Source organism: Eleginops maclovinus, chromosome 9, assembly GCF_036324505.1.
Source record: "Eleginops maclovinus isolate JMC-PN-2008 ecotype Puerto Natales chromosome 9, JC_Emac_rtc_rv5, whole genome shotgun sequence".
NCBI lineage: Eukaryota > Metazoa > Chordata > Actinopteri > Perciformes > Eleginopidae > Eleginops > Eleginops maclovinus.
The window spans coordinates 13,654,695-13,675,226 of NC_086357.1; the positions used below are offsets into that span (position 1 = coordinate 13,654,695).

Genomic DNA, 20,532 nt, shown 5'->3' on the forward strand with positions numbered 1-20,532 from the left:
GTCAGTTTCCTGCCTGTGTTGTGGTGCTAGCTGCAACGGAGTAGGAAGGCTGCAGAGCATTATCATCTGCCAAAATCTATATGGCATTGTGGAGGCTGGAGGTTAAATCATCAGAGCACTTATCAACACACATGTTAAGAGGTCATCTGAAGACAATCCCACTCATAAATTAATCATCACTAATATAAAGACACAAATCTGTTAACAGGCCACAAACACATGAAGAGAAACCATACTTTGACGCATGCAGGGCCAGGTTCTCTAAAAAGGGAGACAGAGGGGCAGCCAATCTTTTGTGACATCCATTGCTTTACAAGAAACAGAACTGGGTATCAGATCCCTGCAGGCAGTTACACAACACTTCCTAACAAAGATCAGAGGGCAGCGCTGCTTCTCCACTCATTACAGGCCAAATAATGACTTCACATGCACAGCATAGTATTGATCACGATCGAGTATTGCGAAGAGTGGGAAAAAGGGAGATAGAGGACTTTGTGGTTTTAGGCGCAAGTTATGCAGCCCGATTTGTGAGATGAGTTAAACGTTTCTGCCGGATTCTGAGAAGTGACAAAATGACATCATGACTGTGTTTCATTACAGCTCATTTATCTGATTTACAGGGAGGCAGAATACAAATAATGTCTCAGTAGATGTTATCAGGATTTTTTTGCCCTGCGGTTGTTAATAATAAACAGAAGAGAGGGAAATAATGAATTAACATTATGTTGCAATGGAACGCTTCACCACAATTTGCAGCTTTAATGCAGTCATGACCAGTAAATGTATCACAGTAATGCAGTGTTGGTCAAACATACTGGGGCCTCTTTCTTGTGGTGACCCTCCAGATGCAGCAGTGGACAATTGTTGGATCTGACTGACTGATATGGAATTTAGATGTGTTTTAATGGGGCAATTAGGCTAAAGTATAACTGCAACAACTTTTCAAAAACTACTTCTCTTTATGTGTCAAACTACAAGTTTGTATATTTGCTTTGTGTTAATGTTTAGTGCTTTAGCCACTTGGAATAGTCTACAAACAGGAATTTAATGAAGGAGCCAATAGTTAGCCATATTGAAGGTTTCTATTTAGTTTATGTTAGCTTTGCAGAATTGTGTATTTTATTCGTGTTTTGTCTATTTGATTTAGTTTGTATTGTTTTGTCTACAACTTGTAATGATGTCGCCTTGGCCTCGTCTCACTTGCAGGTCACCAACCTGAAAGGGAGATTATTAAATAGTTTGCAGTTTGGAAAATACATTTTTTTGTCAAAAGTTAAATGAGAAGATCTACACCTCAGGACACAACTCTCCTGTTTAGAGACTAGACCTGGATTAAGATTAGTTTAGTTTAGCATAATGGCTAAAAACAGCAAGGGAAACGGCTAGCCCGGATCAGTTCAAAGTAAAAAAAACCTCACCTATCAGCATAGAATATTAGATAATTTAATGCATTTACAAAATCTAAAGAGAGCAAATAGAAGCAAAATAATTTACTTTATGGAACTCCCAGCAGGAAATGTTTGCTTAAACTGTAATGAAGTCAATTCTGATCACAACACTTTAACAAAAAGAGTTTTGACTTGGTCACATTCAATAATCATACATGTATGCACTTCTTTGTCTGACAGACCCCTTATGGTTCTTAACCCCCCCACACCACACTCTCCTTGACATACAGAGGTACTCCTTTCTGATTAACTACAGCATTCAGTTGGAATACATAACAGAAAAGCCATAAATCCACGTAGCATGCAAAAACTCCCAAAGGAATAATAACATGCAGAAATGCTCTGCTGTGTTAATCAGACCATCTAAATCCATGTGGAGTGAGAAAAAGAAAAATGGTCATGTTGGGCGAATTTGGTTTAGAAAGTCCAGGATTTCATAAGGATTTTGGACCACACACTTATTGATGGGATAATAGAACAGGATTTATTCTTCTTGAGGAGTTTGGCCGATTTTAAAGCCACAAGTGCACACAATATGCAACAGACAGCATGCGGTGCACTTTAGGCGCTGGGATGGAAATAATTACTGGGGGTGCCTAAAGTGTTCACGCATGCTGTATGCACTACAGGCACCCCCTTTTTTTCCCCTTTTTTTCCCAGGGATTTTTGGCATCTGTTTATCAAAGTCCCATCAAGACAGATATTTTCTTTTCAATTATGAATTAAAACTGTAAAATCAGCCAAGTTTACTGAAGCCAAAATTGTCCAAACACCGAACATACTCAGCTAACAATGACATAAAACACAAGAAGGAGCCAATTCTGAATCCAATATTTCTTGAACAATCATGTGAGCATGTGAACTTTCTGTTATTAGTCATCCGTAATGATGCATTGAGTGACTGATGAGAATGGCAAATATTGATATTATTTTTACCAGATATAAATCCACACACACACACACACACACACACACACACACACACACACACACACACACACACACACACACACACACACACACACACACACACACACACACACACACACACACACACACACAGTGTTCTCAGCTCAGACACAGTCTGACATCACAGGTTCCTAATGTGCGTCTTCCTCTCTCTTACCTATCCACTGTGCTATCTGCCTGGTCGTCATGTTCTGTTGTGAAAATCTTAAATGTTTTGTTTTTAAAACTTTCTTATTCTTCCTGATAAAAAAGACAGATGTCAATGAGACAGTTTGTCCGTCCTATCAGCACACTGTGGACCAGTGAGTGTAACACCGTGCTGTCCTTGAGCTGCACTCTCTCCCTCATTCTCTCCGTCTGTTTTGACTCCTGCTCCCATAAACACACACGTATTCTTTCCCCCCCTTTTGCTCCTTCACACCACAATGTTTCGCTCTCTTACTCTCTGCTTCTATACATTCTAACATGTGTACACATACACACAAACACACAGCAACAGACCAGGCTTTGTCTGTGTTACCTAGGTTGAACTCCCACATTGGGAGCAACAGTACTGACTGGACTGAAAGGGCCTCATTGTCACGCTGTCTGGCATTACCCCGCAGGTTGATTAGCATGGATCAGAGGAGCCATGAACCCATTTAACCAAACTTCTGTCGCTGTTTGTGATGCTTTTTTCTGCTCTTTAGGTTTCAAATAAGCGAGAAAAGAGAGATTTTCAAAAATCCTTAGGAATGGCTTTTCATAATCAGAATGGGCTGGCATGCAGCTGCTGAACCTGACCCAGCTTATAAATAAGAGGAAAGAGTTTATATAGTCAATAACCGAAACTTAATTCTTATGAAAATTGTTGTGATTTTTTTATAAACTACAATACTCCATTCTAATGTAAAAAATGTTATGTCACATCCTGAAATACAGCAGTCCCAGCAGATTCAGTGGGGCTTCTAAACCAGGGCTCAGATCACTTTTACAGGTTTTGATTTCCAATTATAAGGGAGTAAACAACCTACACAGGCTTGGTTTACGTGGGCTCCTTCTGTTTCTTGGCTTTTGTATCTGAATAACAATTTTATCGAGGCCAAGCAAGAAATAATTTAGGTCAAAACACTTGCCAAGATAAAAAAGACTGTGTTATTAAAACTATCTTGTCTTGTTTAGAGTGCAAGCCTCTCAATGAAGACAGGCCAGGTTGATCCAGATCGGGACAGAGCAGGCACAAAGGGTTGTGCATGCAACGAAGCATCAGTGTCTCCACAAACATATAAAGACCAGCTGAGACAAACCTCAAACGACCTCAACACAGCATGCCTTCTCATGATGGGTAGGCATGGTGTGTCAATGTCTCCGCATTTGTGTTTATGTGTTTCCAAAACCATCTAACAAAATCAAATTGAGCTAATAAAGGGTGTGGTAGCAGTGGTGTTTTTTGGCAGGCTAGGGGAGGGGGTCTAAATGCTTCCTAAAAACCCAAACAAAAGAGCCGGTCTGTGAAGCAGAGAGCGTTTGAATCCATCTGTGCTGAGCTGAACAGGCCTGCTGGCAGGGGAATACTTCAGGGGAAGGGCAGCAGTCTACTTTATGACTGTGCTGACGTCAATGGCATAATTCAAATACTTGCAGAGTGCATGCTTCCAGCTTTCTGAACCTGCAGTCTCTTTCTGTGGCAGGCCGCAGCTAAAACCCGACATGGAATTCGACTCCAGTAAAAGTAAATAACAAAACAACAACTGGAATGGAGTAATGTCAGGCTGAAATAGCACAATGGTACTGATTGCCTAGCCCTTCTGTTGTCACAAAGGACAGTGACAGGTTGACAAGTCTTTGAAATGTGTTATATGTATATCTTCTAACAGAGACTCACATTATAGTGCAGTCCTTTGAAGCTTTAACTGATGCCAGGGAAGACAGGTATAAGAGGAAGTGTATGTTTGTATAGTTTTATAAGAGAAAAAGGAAGAACAAACCAAAATGAAATCATGAAACCCCTTTCTGTGAAGAGCTATTCTCTTTTACTGAAAGAGGGAAGTGACACAGATTTTGAGTGAAGTGACGTGGGTCTCGGTAGCATTATAGTGCAAATACTTTTCAGAGTCATGCCTAAAAATTAAACTAATTTACAGTATTTAAAACTAAAACATCAGCTGACTTATACAACGTTTTAAGAGCAATACATAATTGGGAAAAATATTTAAGTGGTTGCAGCTAAATTATTTTACAAAAATGTGTAAATGTAACTAGGTGAAAACCACCAGACTTGGCCACACACCCAGTAACACCAATACACAGGGCATCATTTCTGAACCAATTACTTTTTTCTGAAAGTCCTGCAGACTTTAAAAGGTTCATTTAAATGATAAAATAACCAAATCAACAAGCAGTCTCAAATGTGATGCTGAATAACTGATACCATCATTATGATTCAACTAAGCCTTTCATGACATATACAAGCATACACAAACAGTCATCCACACAAGCAAGTGTTTTCCTAAAACTCAGCTCTGGATCTCCCTCGGCTGGGAGCCACAGGGAGTCTCTACCAGCGGATATAGAGAGCTTTGACTAGGGTACACTTGGCACTACAGCTTATTTATGACACTGAGGATGTTTTAAGCCAGGGCCAACCCTATCAAGTCTGGCTATGTTTCAACACTGGGATTACTTTTAATTTAACAACAAACTCACCACCACTAAATCAGAAGCTTATGTTTGACTTTAAATAACTCTATGAAGACAGAAAGGCACAAAGAGACAGTAACTTTTTGGAAAATGATTCCTTTACAAAAGCTTGTGCCAGCTTCTCTGAAAGTCACTCAGTATGGAAACCTCCATCCCTCTTTAACCTGCTTTGGGCACCTGAGAGTGTGAGGGCAGGAGGATGGTGAAATGTCACCTTATGCTTGCACCTTTCGATTTCTTATTTGAGATGACCTGGCTGTCAAAACATGCAGAAATGCTACACCAGTTATAGAAATCTAGCCAAACAGCAGGTTGCCAACTGCTTTACTCCCTGCTGTAACCAGGGGACTATGGATGTGTCTGCCTATCTCATACTGTATCTGAGCTAGCTAGCTAGCTCATAGTTGTGTCATTTATTGTTTTTTTATTTCATTAGTTTATTGACAGGCGCAGTGCACATTAGTATGCATTTCTGAAAATGTGCCAGAGTTAGCCAAGAGGCTATTTTTTATATATAGTCCCTGGACAGATGTTGTAAAGTCATCATATTAAATTTGTGGTAGAATAATTACAAAACTAAGGTGCCACCAAACCACTTTGTATAAGCCAGAACAGTCTGTACCATCATCTTGTTAACATCAAATCATGATAAAATCAATAAGACATTGCAAAACCAATAATAAAACCAGAGTAGGACAAAGAGAACACCAGAGTGGCATTGACATGTGTGTGTCTTATGTAACAAATTTCTAATTAACAAGTAGACGTAAAGATTCCTCTCTTCCTATCTCTACCTCTACCCTCTAAGACATATATGTAAACTTTTACAAAGGAATAGACCAACAGAAAACAATGTATGAACATCTTTTGTTTTGTTTTGGGAGGAATGCCAAGACGTGCCTCCCTGTACTCACATTGAGCGGCAACAATGAGTCATTTAATTGACTTTTCAATCAACAGAAACTTCAAGTAAGATCGGCAACTACTTTATGTTTATTCAATCATTCAAGCCATTTTGTAGCATAAAAGAAAAAAAAACATAAAGTATAACAAATGTAACGTTCCAGATGGGCAATCTGTGTTAATAATTCATTGAGTTATGGATTAAGAATATGAAAAATACACTTTCTTATTCTGTCTGGTATCCACAACAAGTTTAAAAAACAGCTTTTATTTTTCTACTTCCAGACTGACTATATTGCCCAGTACAGTGTGAGTAAGAAATGACACTGCTATGCATTCTCAGACAAATGTTTACTGTAACCTGTATGACACAGATGCTCTGGTAGCAAATATTATTAATGACGTTACCTTGTCTCCAAGAGTCGTATCATATAAACAACGGTAAGATCTGAAACAGAGCGGGAAAGCAGGCGGTTTGGAGGAGGGTCGTGATATTCCTCACCTCCTCTCTGAGAGCAAACATACAGCTCCTCACATCAGACACAGACACACACACACACACACACAAGACACACACGCACATACAGGCTCTCACTTACAAACACTACATACACAAGTAGACATCAGCCTATGATGTAAGGTAGGCAAACACGTCTTAAATAAACACACAAAACACACACACACACACACACACACACACACACACACACACACACACACACACACACACACACATACACACAGTTGTAGATGTGAGAACACAGTGGGACGTGCATTTGTCAAAGTAGACAGGGTTGCATACACATTACATTTCAAAATAGAGCGTCAGTGTTATTGGCAGGGAATAGTCAAACTACAGAGACACTTTATTAATGGCTGTTGTGGTTTTGTAATGGGCAGTGGTTCCCACTCTCCTTTTGAACTCCGGTCTTGTATCCAGGGTATTACTGTGTGTCACACATAGTGGAGATGATGACGGTAATGTTTGGACATGCGGTGTGGCTGCTCGGAAGGATTGCGATGGAAGGAAATGAAGGGAAAGTAGCCAACTTTCTTTCTCATCATCTCTTTTAATGTGGTCCGCTGCATGGACATTTTAATGTTCAAGACATAAATTAAAACAACTCCTCCAAACTTAATTACAAAACAGACGATGTTGATAAGGTTAAGGTTCGTTAGACTTAGATACAAATAAGTCTCGGTAGCGTCCGGGAGTTGTTAAAGTTATGTTGTAAGGAAACCAGTTATTAAAAAAACTCAAAATGTTTGTCATTGAACAGTACTGTCTGGGTGTCTGCTCCAAATCTCAGGTGACCATGTCAAGGTGATGGGAGGAATTTTAATATCAAATACTACTCTCATGACATGAACATCAGATTAATTCAGTAAATATTTCCCGCTCCTGTGCTCTCAAATAGCCTCAAATAAAAATATATAGTATTAGACATCCATAGTTTCAGAAGAAGCATTCACTAATGAGGGTAAGTTGTGTACTCTTTCTAATTCCAAGTTTTAGGTTTGGTTAAAGATCCGATTCACAATTCAGAAATCTTTCAGGACTCATCTATTCGTCTAAAAATCACTATATACATAATAACAACATTGATATGACTGATGCAGTCGTTTTCTCTTATTGAGATCAAAACTTTTATCATCAAGTCCTGAATCGTAAAATAAACAACTAGCAAATGTACTGTTTGTTGTACATAACACAAAATGCAGGCCAATGCCGCAGTCCCATTAGTCCTGCCCTTACAGCACTCGGCCATGGTTCATACAAGAGTTATATGAGGACATAACTATAGTATGAGTGGATCATTGTCCTGAATCATTCCTATAATCTGTAAAGGGGAACACTCAAAACAAAATGTCAATTTGGGGTACAGTACAAACACACACTATAGCAAGAGTGTGAGAATGAGAGATGAGCACTCAATGGAGAGCTGAAGAGGATAAAACATGACCCGAGGTTAAGTTCATATGACACAAGAGGGTCCTCCACGTAATGAGCGGTCCCCCTCATAAATGAGACACATTGTGTGTAGAAACAAGCAAACTGACACCTGCCATTTCATGAAAAGATAGCAAGCCCCGTAAAATATGAATGAATGTATGTAGCAGGAAGTTTTAGGTACCAAATCATGAACACAAATTCAATGGTTTATTTTCAAACTAAAACTGATATAAGACAAGCTTTTTGTTTATCTGGTTTGATTAATACATCATTAATTGGCCAAACACTTTCAACAATATGCCTTGCTGTACTTACCATAAAAACTGGACGAACAAAACATAATTATTCCACTCCAAGGAAAGAATAGCTGAATTGTTGAATAAAACAGACACAAATCAGTTCCACCCCAACTCACTATAACAGTAAAATCCTTTTGCAATAATGCATGTGTAATAATAATCTAACAATATAATAAGTAACAGTATAGAAGTTAAGTACCATTTCCTGCATGGGAACTGCACAAGTTAGAGTTTTAAAATAGTATTTCAGTGTGTTCTTAGTATTATAACTTGAGCAGAATATGTGAGTACTTTCTCCACAGTTGGTTGTGGTTATGAAACACAATGTGACCCACATCGCATTCATCCTAGTAATCCTGAAAGTCATAGCCCAAGTGTAAACAAACTTGCAATGCTTAAATGCATGTGTTGTTAATCATTGAAAATTCTACGTGCATTATTTTAGCAGTTTGCGCCTTCAATAAAGGAAGGAATAATGCACACTCACAAAGCTTTGTTTCTTGAGGTCATTACCCTGATTATGACATTTTGTCACCTTGACACTCATACAATATGAGACACTAAACTGAAAAGAGACATTGCTTTGGACACAAGCTCTCTCAGCTGAGAAAAGCAGTAGAGTGTTACTGATGAAGATCTACAGACACATACTGTACATACATACACACACAACCAGAAATAAGGAACACATTCATGGGAACAATATACACATTCCAGTGTAGAGCAAACAGTGGAGGTCTGTATTTTTTCTCAGACAGAGAGGAATAAGGTAAACAGTCTTATCTGCAATGCCCAAAGAACAGACTCTTCTCCTTTTACTGATTTCTCTGATGATACACTGTACAAAAGCCGTTTCTACGTGACCAGCCAACACCTTGCATAACACAACACTGGATACATCAGTTAGAGCCTTAGCCTGTTTAAACTCAGGATATGAAGTGTTTACACAGGTATGAAAAAGTTGCTGTTAGTTTGCACTGGGTCAACTTGCACATTTTGTACTGTACTGTATGTGCTGATCCGCACTATACATCTCACTGACAATGAGTCATAAGAGAGAAACCTGAGAGTCTAAGTACACCACTTTGCCTGTGTCCTCATTCAACGTAATGACACTGTTGATGTCTCGTTTGAACATTTACAATCTCATCTCTTATGTTAATTGTTCTCTAAATATTGTTTGAGTACACTTGTTGGAGAATTCACAAAGAACAGATTGCGGCCGCTGATAGCACCACAAATTACGCATCATCTGCCAAGCTTCAAGGCACAAACTAAGAGATGTTGCATCATTATATTATAGCGTAAAATTGGACCTTAAAGTATATTAGTGCAGGTCGGTTACATTTCTTTTTTTTACATCTGATTACAATAAGCCATTTGGCAAAGTGAGCTTATAAATGTGCAACAGGTCAGTGCAAAGGTTGTAAGGGGGGAGTCAGTCTGAGCCAGAGGACTTGTCAGGAGGGGCTTGCCAGAGAGCCTCTTCCAGTGAAACCTCCCAAAGGCAATTGGGAGAGAGGAAAAGAAAAAATGTAAGTGCAGGATTTTGGAAAGAAGGGAGATTGAAGAAGACACCGTGTAATGATTTCAATGCAAGAAGGAAGTAAACCCTAAACACAACATCACTGTATCTGCTGTTCAGTCAAAAATAATGCTGATACAATATTACCAAGACATCGTGAAGGGAGAGACCAAACAGAGATCACATTGAGCCGACAAAATGTACTCATATCGTAATATATCAGGAAATATGCAGCACCCATTTTACATTACTTAAAACAGGTCCACACCACACGGCTCTGTACAGAGTTAATGCTAACATCACAATGCTAACACACGTTTAGCAGGTATAATGTGATCCAAGTTCAACATTTAAGTTTACCATGTTAGCGTGCAAACATTTACTAATTAACAATGAACACAAAGCATAGCTGAGGCTGATGGGTCATTGGTATTTGATCATAAACCAAAGCTAAAAGAAAAGCCAAATTTCCTGACAAGTGCTGCTGGGTAGAGCCAGGTTCAATACTGTACTGTATGTGTGAAACCAGCTGGCAAGGTCATACATGAGTTGTGAATGTAGCAATAACAGTTACACTGTTTTCACGCTGGGGTTTGTGACGCAGGTCGGGCCCTGTCGGCTCTTTGTCTGCCTGTCACGCCAGAGGAACTCATTTGTCCCCAGAGAAAGATGAGTGAACTGTTGTAGAATAAAAAGCCAGCGGGGGGTTTCTGAATACATGGGCCTGTGTGTGAGGAAGTTGCTGCTGTTTCCTCCTTAGTGTCATAATCCTGCCCTTCTGGGACTTCATTCGATGGACGAAAAGGTGTCACTTAAGCACTCAGACGAACACACACACTAACACAATATGCATATACATTCAGAAAACAATCACACACTTGTGTTACATGCAATCACTAGTTTTGTTGTTTCATCTGTACACATCAGCAGACACGCACATCCAGAGTGCCCCATCAAAGCCAAGTTTGACGCATTTGTGGAAACAAATCTCTCATCTGGTGCTAATCCTGCATCTGATCCAGAAAAAAAGACGCCCCATGGTGTCAGCATTACACTAACCATAGCCCTGCACTTTAGTAAAACGTGATGAGAGTTGGTGAGAGCCTCACATAAACTGTCCATCCCCACTCATATAAATCAAATGAACTTGCATTGTGTTATATTATACTGAGAGGAACTTCTATAAACTTGTCCACTCCCATAATATCAACGAGGGTCATCTAAACAACAGAAACACCTATCTGAATAACATAACAATTGTATCATTATTATTATTATTTATTATTAATAACTCTAAGAAGGTCTAGAAGACTGTTTTTAATTTACTGAATGTTATGAACAGCATGCTGCCTGAGTCCCCACCTAATTTTGTTTGTTTGTTTATTTGTGAGCAGAATAACAGAACAAAACAACTGCTCATTCAGACACACTACACACTCACCCAACCAACCTGCATCTTCCACATAGCCGGTGGATAAACAAACACACTGCCTGGCACACATCTCCATGCCACTTGTTTACCTTCCAGAGCTGTTGCAGTAAATCGAGGGGAAAATATTCCACAGATATCACACCCTTTCCTGTCAGTGGGCTAAACAGTTACCGTCAGAGAAACTCAAACCCTCTCATCATCAAATTAGTTCTGTCTCTAAGATTTCAACTCCTTACCCTGCCCAGTGACCAGACACTCTGCCTCAACACCTGCAGCAGATTGAGTGTGAGTTCAGACATGTTTAAAGCCTCCAAGAGAGATTTTGTCTCTATTATATGGAACTGAATTATATTTTCGGCCAAAAATCTGGCTTCAAACCTTCATACTTTTACTGTTACACAAGCAAAATAAGATTGCTCTATTAGGTAATATTTGTGGGTCTGCACAGTAGCCGGACCTCTCTAGCAGCCCCCCTGAGGCTATTTGAGAGCACAGGAGCGGGAAGTAGTTAAGATGGCAGGTAACACAAGACACCCTGGGACATAAATACTGACACTTATTAGCTACCAACTCAGAGTGAAGCAGCGCCAAAAATGTGTTTCTCAATACTGAAGAAGGCCCAAAAGAGAGAAAAGAACGAGAAAGAGGAGGGGGGTTACAGAGGTAGAGCATGGCTCTGACCAGAATAGAGTCAGGGTTGGAGGCAAAGGAGGGAGTTGCTGTCATGGCAACTGCTCATGTTGGCATTTTGTGGACGTGCACAGCAGAGTGTGAGGCGAGAGACGAGGTTGACAGATACTGTATCTGTGACATTTAGGCATGGTAGCCCTACTATAATTCCCCATAGAACTGATGCCATATCAAAACCACGAGGCTGGCAGCAGTCCAGCATTACCTCAACAGCTTCACGTGGTTTGTTGCTCCTTAGGGAATGTAGATGTTGTTTTTGCTCACACGTTATTTTAAGGTCTCGATGAAAGCATTAGTAAATTCTTATCAATCTTTTCGTTGAAAAATTATTAAGTCGTGATCAGTAGGTTGAAGTACTTTTAAAGTTCTTAAACTCAAGACAGACCCTGCTTATACGTAGTGGTAGCACTAACCAAATATCAATTATTACTAAATCAGGCCTTGGGTGTAAAGTTGGGGGAGGGGTAAAGGGCCCCTTGCACATTTTCTATCCGCCTACTTGGGAAGCAATTGCTCAGACACACCTTTCCCCAAACGCAGACTTTAGTAGGATCTTAACTATACACTTGACCCCCTTGCTTGGCTCACTGACTGTTTTGAACTTAATTTTGATCTCCTCTACACACCTGTTATGTTTCGTGATCGCATCTTGCATGTTTTGCAATGCTATCTGGTGACAAAATCCTTCCTCAGATCGAAAGACAGAAATATAAACACCTGGAAAAGTACTCAACACCTCTCATGTGGTAGTTCAAGGTAAATCATGTCTCCAGGAGCTTGATGACATGTGCTCCTGGAGACTAACACAGGTTTGTATCAGCATCGCAGAAGCGCCTGATGAACACTCACTGTTCTTGAACAACACTAATGTTCATGCATATACAATTTTGTTAGTGAGATGACTACACTTGTCCACCCTGGTAGATATTCTCTTCTATTTGGAGGCCGCGGGCTGCATCGTTGAAGAGCCGCAGACAGGTGCACCTCTGAGGAGGACCTATTGCTACTGGAACACTTTGGCTTTAGCTTGAAATGTCACATGACAACCTATTATTTAGATTCTGGTAAATAAATGCCTGCATACGCATAGCCTCTTTGTGTGTGTCTGTGTGGTGTTAAAGCAGAAAGAAAAGCTGTGGTTCTGCATATATCTTTACAATGTACGTCTCTTACAGCAAACAGTAACGTACATGATCACCACAGGAACTGTCTTCATGTTTTAACCAATAAAAAAACCACGTTGATAGCTGACTGACAGCACGTAGGCTTTAAGGTGCATTGTTCAAATAGATAACATAAAGCTATATTAAAAATGGGGTGGAACGAACAGTAACCCCTCTCTGTGTGACAATCAACCACTGATTAGGTTAATTTCTACAATTCTACAAGTTTCATGCAATGGTTGAAATGAAACAGATTGCACAATATCTCTGCTTTCAAGAGTACTGGAAGGCTGAAAGAAAACATTTTTGGGTTCCACAGCTAAAGTAGCAGAAGCTTTATTTTGCATTCATAGCCTTCCTCTGGCGTAAAAATGCATCTTTAGTACAGCAGAACCTATAGACATTCTCCTCATGTGTTGTTGGCAATAAAGATCACACTTTCAAAATTGATTTTAGGTATTAAATCAGCGGCATTATCTTGCAATGGAGTTACTAGTAGAGATTTAGGAGAAAAGCTGATTGATCTAGTGTTACATTTTCTAGGTCATCCATATGGGTAAAATTAAGATGATCCACTAATCTTCATGATAGAGGTTTGACTTTTGAACAGCTTGGCTTTATTAGTTACTTATAACTATTACTGATGTTGAAACCCAGTTTATTTTATTCTGGTTAACTCGAGATTGACACTGTCAGTCTAGCGAAAGTAATAAAAGGTGGACATTGTACCGTGACAAGAGAATCTGTTCAGTTTCCCTGTTTGCTTCTTGTTTAAGAGCCTTCAGTTTCTCATCTCCAGCTCCATATCTTCATCATATCTTCTCAGGCACCTCCTCACTTATCTTCCTCCCTTCTCAAACCTTATCTCTCCTGCCCTCTCACTTCATCACTCCACATCTCCTCCTCTTTTCATCCTGCCTCCTGTTCTGTCTCTCTTTTCCTCCTCCCTGTGACCTCCTCAGTGCATTCCTGCACGCACTGGGACACTGGCAGGTGCAGAGAGTGTAGGGTTGATTGAGGCTACTATTGAAAACATTCATAAAAAGATTGATGAGGTTCTTTTAATCCCTTGTCCTTTGAAAACGGCTGCAACAGATGAAACACATCTTATACATGAATCTGAGCCTTTATGAAATTATGCAAGAAAGAATATGTTTCTAGTCCTAACTGCAGCCAAGAACAACAAAAATAACCTTTTCCTGGTTTGACTCCAGCACAATCTTAAAGGGATGTCTGACTACGACTGATTCCACTAGAACATTTGAAAAAAAAGATGGAACTGATGATGAACCTTGATGAAAAGCAACTATAATTCAGTCTAAAAAATACAAATATCTGGACCAAATCCCAATGCAAACTACCTGTAATTGTTGAGAAGTATATGAAAGGGAACATCTTGAAACTATCTATAGTCTTATCTGTTCTAAGTTATCTGTGTCATCTCCACCTTCAGGTGGTGTTGTAAAAAACAGTGTTGTTCAGTATTGTTCTTGCCCTCTGTTAAGCAAAGTCATGATGTACATGTATCAGGGAAAAGTCGCTTAAAAAAAAGTATGAGCCAAATGAGTACAATGTACTTAAAAGAGTTTTGCAGAGTTATAAAACATTTTTTTGTTAAGACATTTGTTCCTTTATTGGATAAACACGTAAGGGAGAAGTCTAGATTTCAATCTCAAGTGGTGCTGATGTGAAAGTCAGTGAGATCCTACAGTTTTCAGGGTACATCCTCTGGGAACTACGAATGTCTGCACCAGACTAATTAATAAAGTGAGAATGTGATACTCACAGGATAAAACCTTGACCTGGTGGTACTCTGCTGCTCAAGGCTAAAAACAAGTGAGAGGCCCAACATATCTTTAATCTGTGGAACTCCTCCTCAGCAAACAAATAACTTCCAAAGCATTGATTGCCACATTTAGAAGCAACGCATTATTTTTATCCTCTCTTGTGCTTTTTTATTACAAACTTTTACCTATGGCCAAGTAAGTTCAGTAAGAATTTTCTGTTCAGAGTAAGACAAAGAGAGTCGTTCATAAGAACAAACTGTCCATCCCCTAAGCCCTGTGCCTACGTGTGTACCAAGCCATACACAGCAAATGTATGTTCAGTGTTTTTATACCCTTTTACATAACCGTTTCACATTGTTTAAATACCTTTCACCCATACAGTTATCTCAGACTTATTGTTTAGTATTGACCAAACACAGGCTCCTAGCTTTGAAATAACACCCTGGGCTTATTTGGGGAAAAATGTCACGGGGGGGCTGTTCACGCTATAAGAAAACACCAACACAATAGAAAGGCACAAAGGGTTTAAAAAAGCAACTTGCTGACACCTTTCTACATCACTGAACTGCCACACACATACACATACAGAGTCTGTGTGACAAAGGTCAGGAGAGTTCAGGAGCCCTTTGCCTCCCTTATATCCTGTATGACAGCATTTCATCGCAGAGGTCGACATGACCAGGAAGTCAGGTCCTACCTCTGTGAGGTTCTCACAGCTAAAGGCTGAAGAAACGAGACAGAATATTTCCTGGCTCTGTTATAACACCGGGACACAAAAGATCTGTTTTGGGTCAGCGGCTCTGTATCTATTGTGTGGAATTTTTGTGCTAGCAGACCTCACTAACCTGTTCCTGATTGTGATATGATACTAGCATTGTAAAAATAATTAGCAGATTTATTATACTATGTTTTATATGTTTTCAATATGAGATTCAATAACCCAGAGTGTTGAAAAATGTGTTGACCAAATTGTAATAAAGGCTAAAACATTCATATAAATTTAAGTCCATATAAATTAAGAGCGATATAAATAGTGAAACACTATCTATAGTCTTGTCTGATTCACATTATCTGTGTCATCTCCACCTTCGTGCTGTGAGAAGAAAATAGGGTTGATCAGTATTTTTCCATAGCCATGATGCATGTGTATGATGGAAAAATATCAAAGTCACTTTGAATAAAATTGTCTGCCAAATAAATGGCAAGAGTTTTGCCAATTAATAAATAACTTTTAAGGCATTTGTGCGTTATTGAGTAAATACAGTTATGGACTGACTGTAAACAAATGAGTAAGAAAGAGATTTGACATGCAACATATATCTCTTAAGTTAAGTGTCTTCACCAGTGTACTACTAAGTTGCCAGCTGAAGGCAACTTTAAAAACTGAAATGTCCCTATTTTAGCAGCTTTGAGAATCACTGCCTGCAAATGACAAGAAAAAAAGCGTCCCTGCAAGAGTAAAAAAGAACACATTTATCTTACACATATATGTAATTTTTAATTGTCCTATATCATATACATAGTACAATACATTAACAATGAAATAGTCTGTATAATATGAATCTGACACTCTACTGTACATAGCATATTAATGTATGAAATGGTAAATTGAGGCCAGAGAATTTTCTTTCATCTTGTGCTTTTAAAGAGCAATGCATCTATTTCACTCAGAAGAGGTTCAACTGCCTTGACTCTCATGACAACAATTTGTTTATTAAGTTTGATTTGTTTTAATGAGTAGCATGCAAAATGTCCATTACTTATCTGTCTGCTTCCAGAATACATTGAATTAATAGTGTGTTACATATTATATTGTTGTATCTGCATGTGCATGTTTGTGCAGTGTGTGGGCACAGACAATAGGCCTTTGTCTCACTGCATCCTATTTTTCTCCTGTTGGCTGACACAGACATTCACACAGACACCAATACATACCAACACAACACAACACACACCAACACACTGACACACACACACACACCTCGTCTAAACACCAGTTCCCTCTGGCTTCCGTCAAGTTACAACAGTTTAGTGACAGCAAAACAGGAACAATCTCATCTTGTCTTCCTGCCTCAAACATCCTGCCATTCCCCCTGCCCCCACTCTGATGACGGTAATGAGAGCGAGAGAGAGACAGGCAGATGAATGAAAAGGAAAAATAAAGACTCAGACTCGGGGGGAGGGGGGGGGGGAGCTGGTGAGGGAAGAAACGGAGGAAGGTAGGGATGTAGATGTGTGTTTTTATGTGAGAAACATAGGATGTGGCCTGAGATCATAGGATAAACACTGTGGACAGTGGACAGGTGTTGAGTCATTGCACACAACCAAATCACATGCATTTGATTTGAAACCTTTAACAGCAAACCCTGCCTAAAAAAGTGTAAAACCAAAGTAAATACGGTACAAAGATGGTACTGTTGTGTCTTGAAAGACAACATTGGTGTTACTCTTCTTTTTTTATTTCATCAAATCCACTAAAGAAACCAGAAGCAACATTACAGTAAATACATCTTTAAAATCACTGCAGATACTGTATATCATGTGCCTTTACGCCATAAAAGTCTGCTGGTACGACTATTCACTATTCGTCATCATTACCAATTCATTGTTGATTGTATGTTTTTACACAAAGCTGTCACCACACAATGGTACAATAACAATAGAAAACAAAAATAAAACATAAGAAACTAAAACTAAACTGATTCTAACAAAAGTATATTTCTAATTGCATTTTCTTGCTAGTGCCAAAATCTCAGTTTAGTTCTAGTTTAACATGCTGAGAGGAAACACAACAACTCTGATTGCATTGATTGTGAGTAGGAACGTATAGTCCAAATGCAACAGGATATGTTTTTCATGGATGTTTTAAGGTTTTGAGAAATAAGATATATTAAGCTAGGGCAGGCAATACTTGTTATAAGGGTAATATAGGGTTTGAATCTTAGAATTAGTTGATAACACTTTTTTTTTTATTATAAAATGTAAGCCTCATATTTTAACAAGCTTCTAAGTAAATGCTATAGTAAAGATAATATTTACAGACAGATAGACAGACAGACACACACACACACACACACACACACACACACACACACACACACACACACACACACACACACACACACACACACACACACACACACACACACACACACACACACACACACACACACACACACACACACACACACACACACACACCACCTGATAAACTGAGGTTTAGAAGAAGGAAGTGAAAATTCAGTCCATCTGCTTTGACAGGAAGTCAACAGAAGCCACATACAGCAATGCTGACGTCAATCAGAGCCACAGGAACACCTCCCCACACCCCACACACACACACACACACACACACACACACACACACACACACACACACACACACACACACACACACACACACACACACACACACACACACACACACAATAACACGCATATTACTCACACTGATGCATATGCCACTATACACTCTTATGAGAATCATAGACCTTACCAAGTCACAATTGTAATGTTGCACAAAGCGAAGTTAAAATATCATCACATGAAAATACACCCTTACTAAACGCGTCAACTGATGCTTATAATTACCACACACACACACACACACACACACACACACACACACACACACACACACACACACACACACACACACACACACACACACACACACACACACACACACACACACACACACACACACACACACACACACACTCACATCTTCAAAGTATAAACATAGACTACCAGTAGCTAGTTGTTTCTTTTTCAACAACATTAACTCATATATCTCAGTGTAACACCAACAAACAAACAATAACTTGGTCAGTAAAGCTTGTCTAGGTGGATTTAAAAAATATACAAAATACAGCAAGTGACAGTCTTGTTTATGTTTATTTATGAAAAATAAAACATTGTTGTTTAACATTTAACTGTCTGAGAATTGATATTGACCCGATTTGGCTTTTGGTAAAGCATGTTGGTTATTTGATGGTAACCTGCTCTCTGTTTTTAGTTTTAAACTTGTTCATCTTTGTCTCATTTTTACGTAGCAACGCATGTCACTACATCGTGACTCTTTCAATTCATAGGCTGCAAACATTTGGGCAGGATGCACTAGGCCTGTGCAATAAAACCCTACTTTTCATTAAAAGCAATAAAATAAATAGTTTTGATCAAATGTTTGTCATCTTGACTATGATTTTTTAAACCGAGATTTGTCCTATGAGAGATAGCATTACAAGCCCTCACACACAAACAGGAAGCGTAATTGCTAAATCCACATACAAGTGTGCCTCTGTGTCTTTTCTGTGTATTTGTGAGTTTGAGAGACAGGCTTGGCTGACTCGGTGAACAGACACATATCTCAGTGTCATACAGAGAAAATCCAAAGGAAAGATATTCAAAAGCAAACCACATACACTCACTAAAGTGCCAATAAAGTTACGTGTGGTTGTACATAACTACTAAACATTTTTTTCTTTCTAGCATTGACAGGTACACACATACAAACTGCTGCTCAAATTCAAAGGTGTTGAAAGAAAAGTAGGGATTATCTTTAAGTGAGAAGCTATTATAGGCCATACACTGTGTGTGTGTGTGTGTGTGTGTGTGTGTGTGTGTGTGTGTGTGTGTGTGTGTGTGTGTGTGTGTGTGTGTGTGTGTGTGTGTGTGTGTGTGTGTGTGTGTGTGTGTGTGTGTGTCTGAAGAACCAGTAGAATTGTGTTTTAAAGTGCTTAATGAGCTTGATGACAAAGTAGTCTGGACTGCAATGTTACAGCTGAAGACAGATGACAAAGAAAAGTGAAAGTCGTCACGTACGCGAGTTCATGAGCAAAGGACGAGACAGAGGAGAGAGGCAGGCTGCGAGGGAGTGAGAATAATGAGAACAAGGAAAAACGATGGCAGAAGAATGTTCGAGCCAGATATAAACCAGATAAAAGACACACTTTTCACAAAGCGTTACAGAACTGAGACACATAGCAGGATATCTCTCTGAACCTCTTACCTGGGAGACACACTCTGGTGATGGGAGGCTGAGTGGTTGCTGCAGGAGACCTCCTGAAAGACAAAGAGAAAAAAATAATTTAGGATAAAAAAATAAAATGCACTGAATATTCTTAATCTTTAAATGGTACCCAAATAATAACCATTTCTTTAAGTAAAATAAGGTAAGCTATTCGGGTTAAAGGAGTATTTAGACATATTGGTAAATACAGTTTATATTTTCATGAAGCAAGTTAGATTTGAATATCCTTGTCCGTGCTATAAATATGTAACTACAGCTGGTGCTAGTAAGCTTAGCTTATAAAATGGATTAAACCAACAAGATACAAAATGTTAATAAGTGAGCTTTAGAGTTGCCTTCTAGGCAGCCTTCGGACATAGCAGGGTTTACATGTTCCTGGCTATTCAGAAACGAGACATATCATCAAATCTTGGGGAGAGAATGATTAAGCGAATTGCCCAAATTGTTTAACTATTCCTTTCTTTTTTATCTATTGTCGGGGAAACAACAAGGAATGCACAGAATGTATAACAGATCTGAATGGAGTCCATTTAGAAAGTTCCTAAATAGTGATTAGACATGTAATTATCAGTCACAGGGTGTCTTTAAATTATTTGTTTTTATTGCATTTTTACTTTAATGGAGGGTTATGGTAGTTTAGGCAAAACATTT

General features: G+C 39.1%; 1 protein-coding gene across 3 annotated transcripts in view; it reads right to left on the bottom strand.

Annotated features, from left to right (window-relative positions):
- The window catches only part of pde4ba (phosphodiesterase 4B, cAMP-specific a), a 126,948-nt gene that overhangs the window by 23,042 nt on the left and 83,374 nt on the right, over window positions 1–20,532 (bottom strand). For all 3 annotated transcript variants that reach the window (XM_063892127.1, XM_063892128.1, XM_063892129.1), the window contains one exon: window positions 19,861–19,913. In XM_063892127.1, coding sequence (XP_063748197.1) covers window positions 19,861–19,913 — 53 coding nt within the window. The remainder of the gene's footprint in view (window positions 1–19,860; window positions 19,914–20,532) is intronic.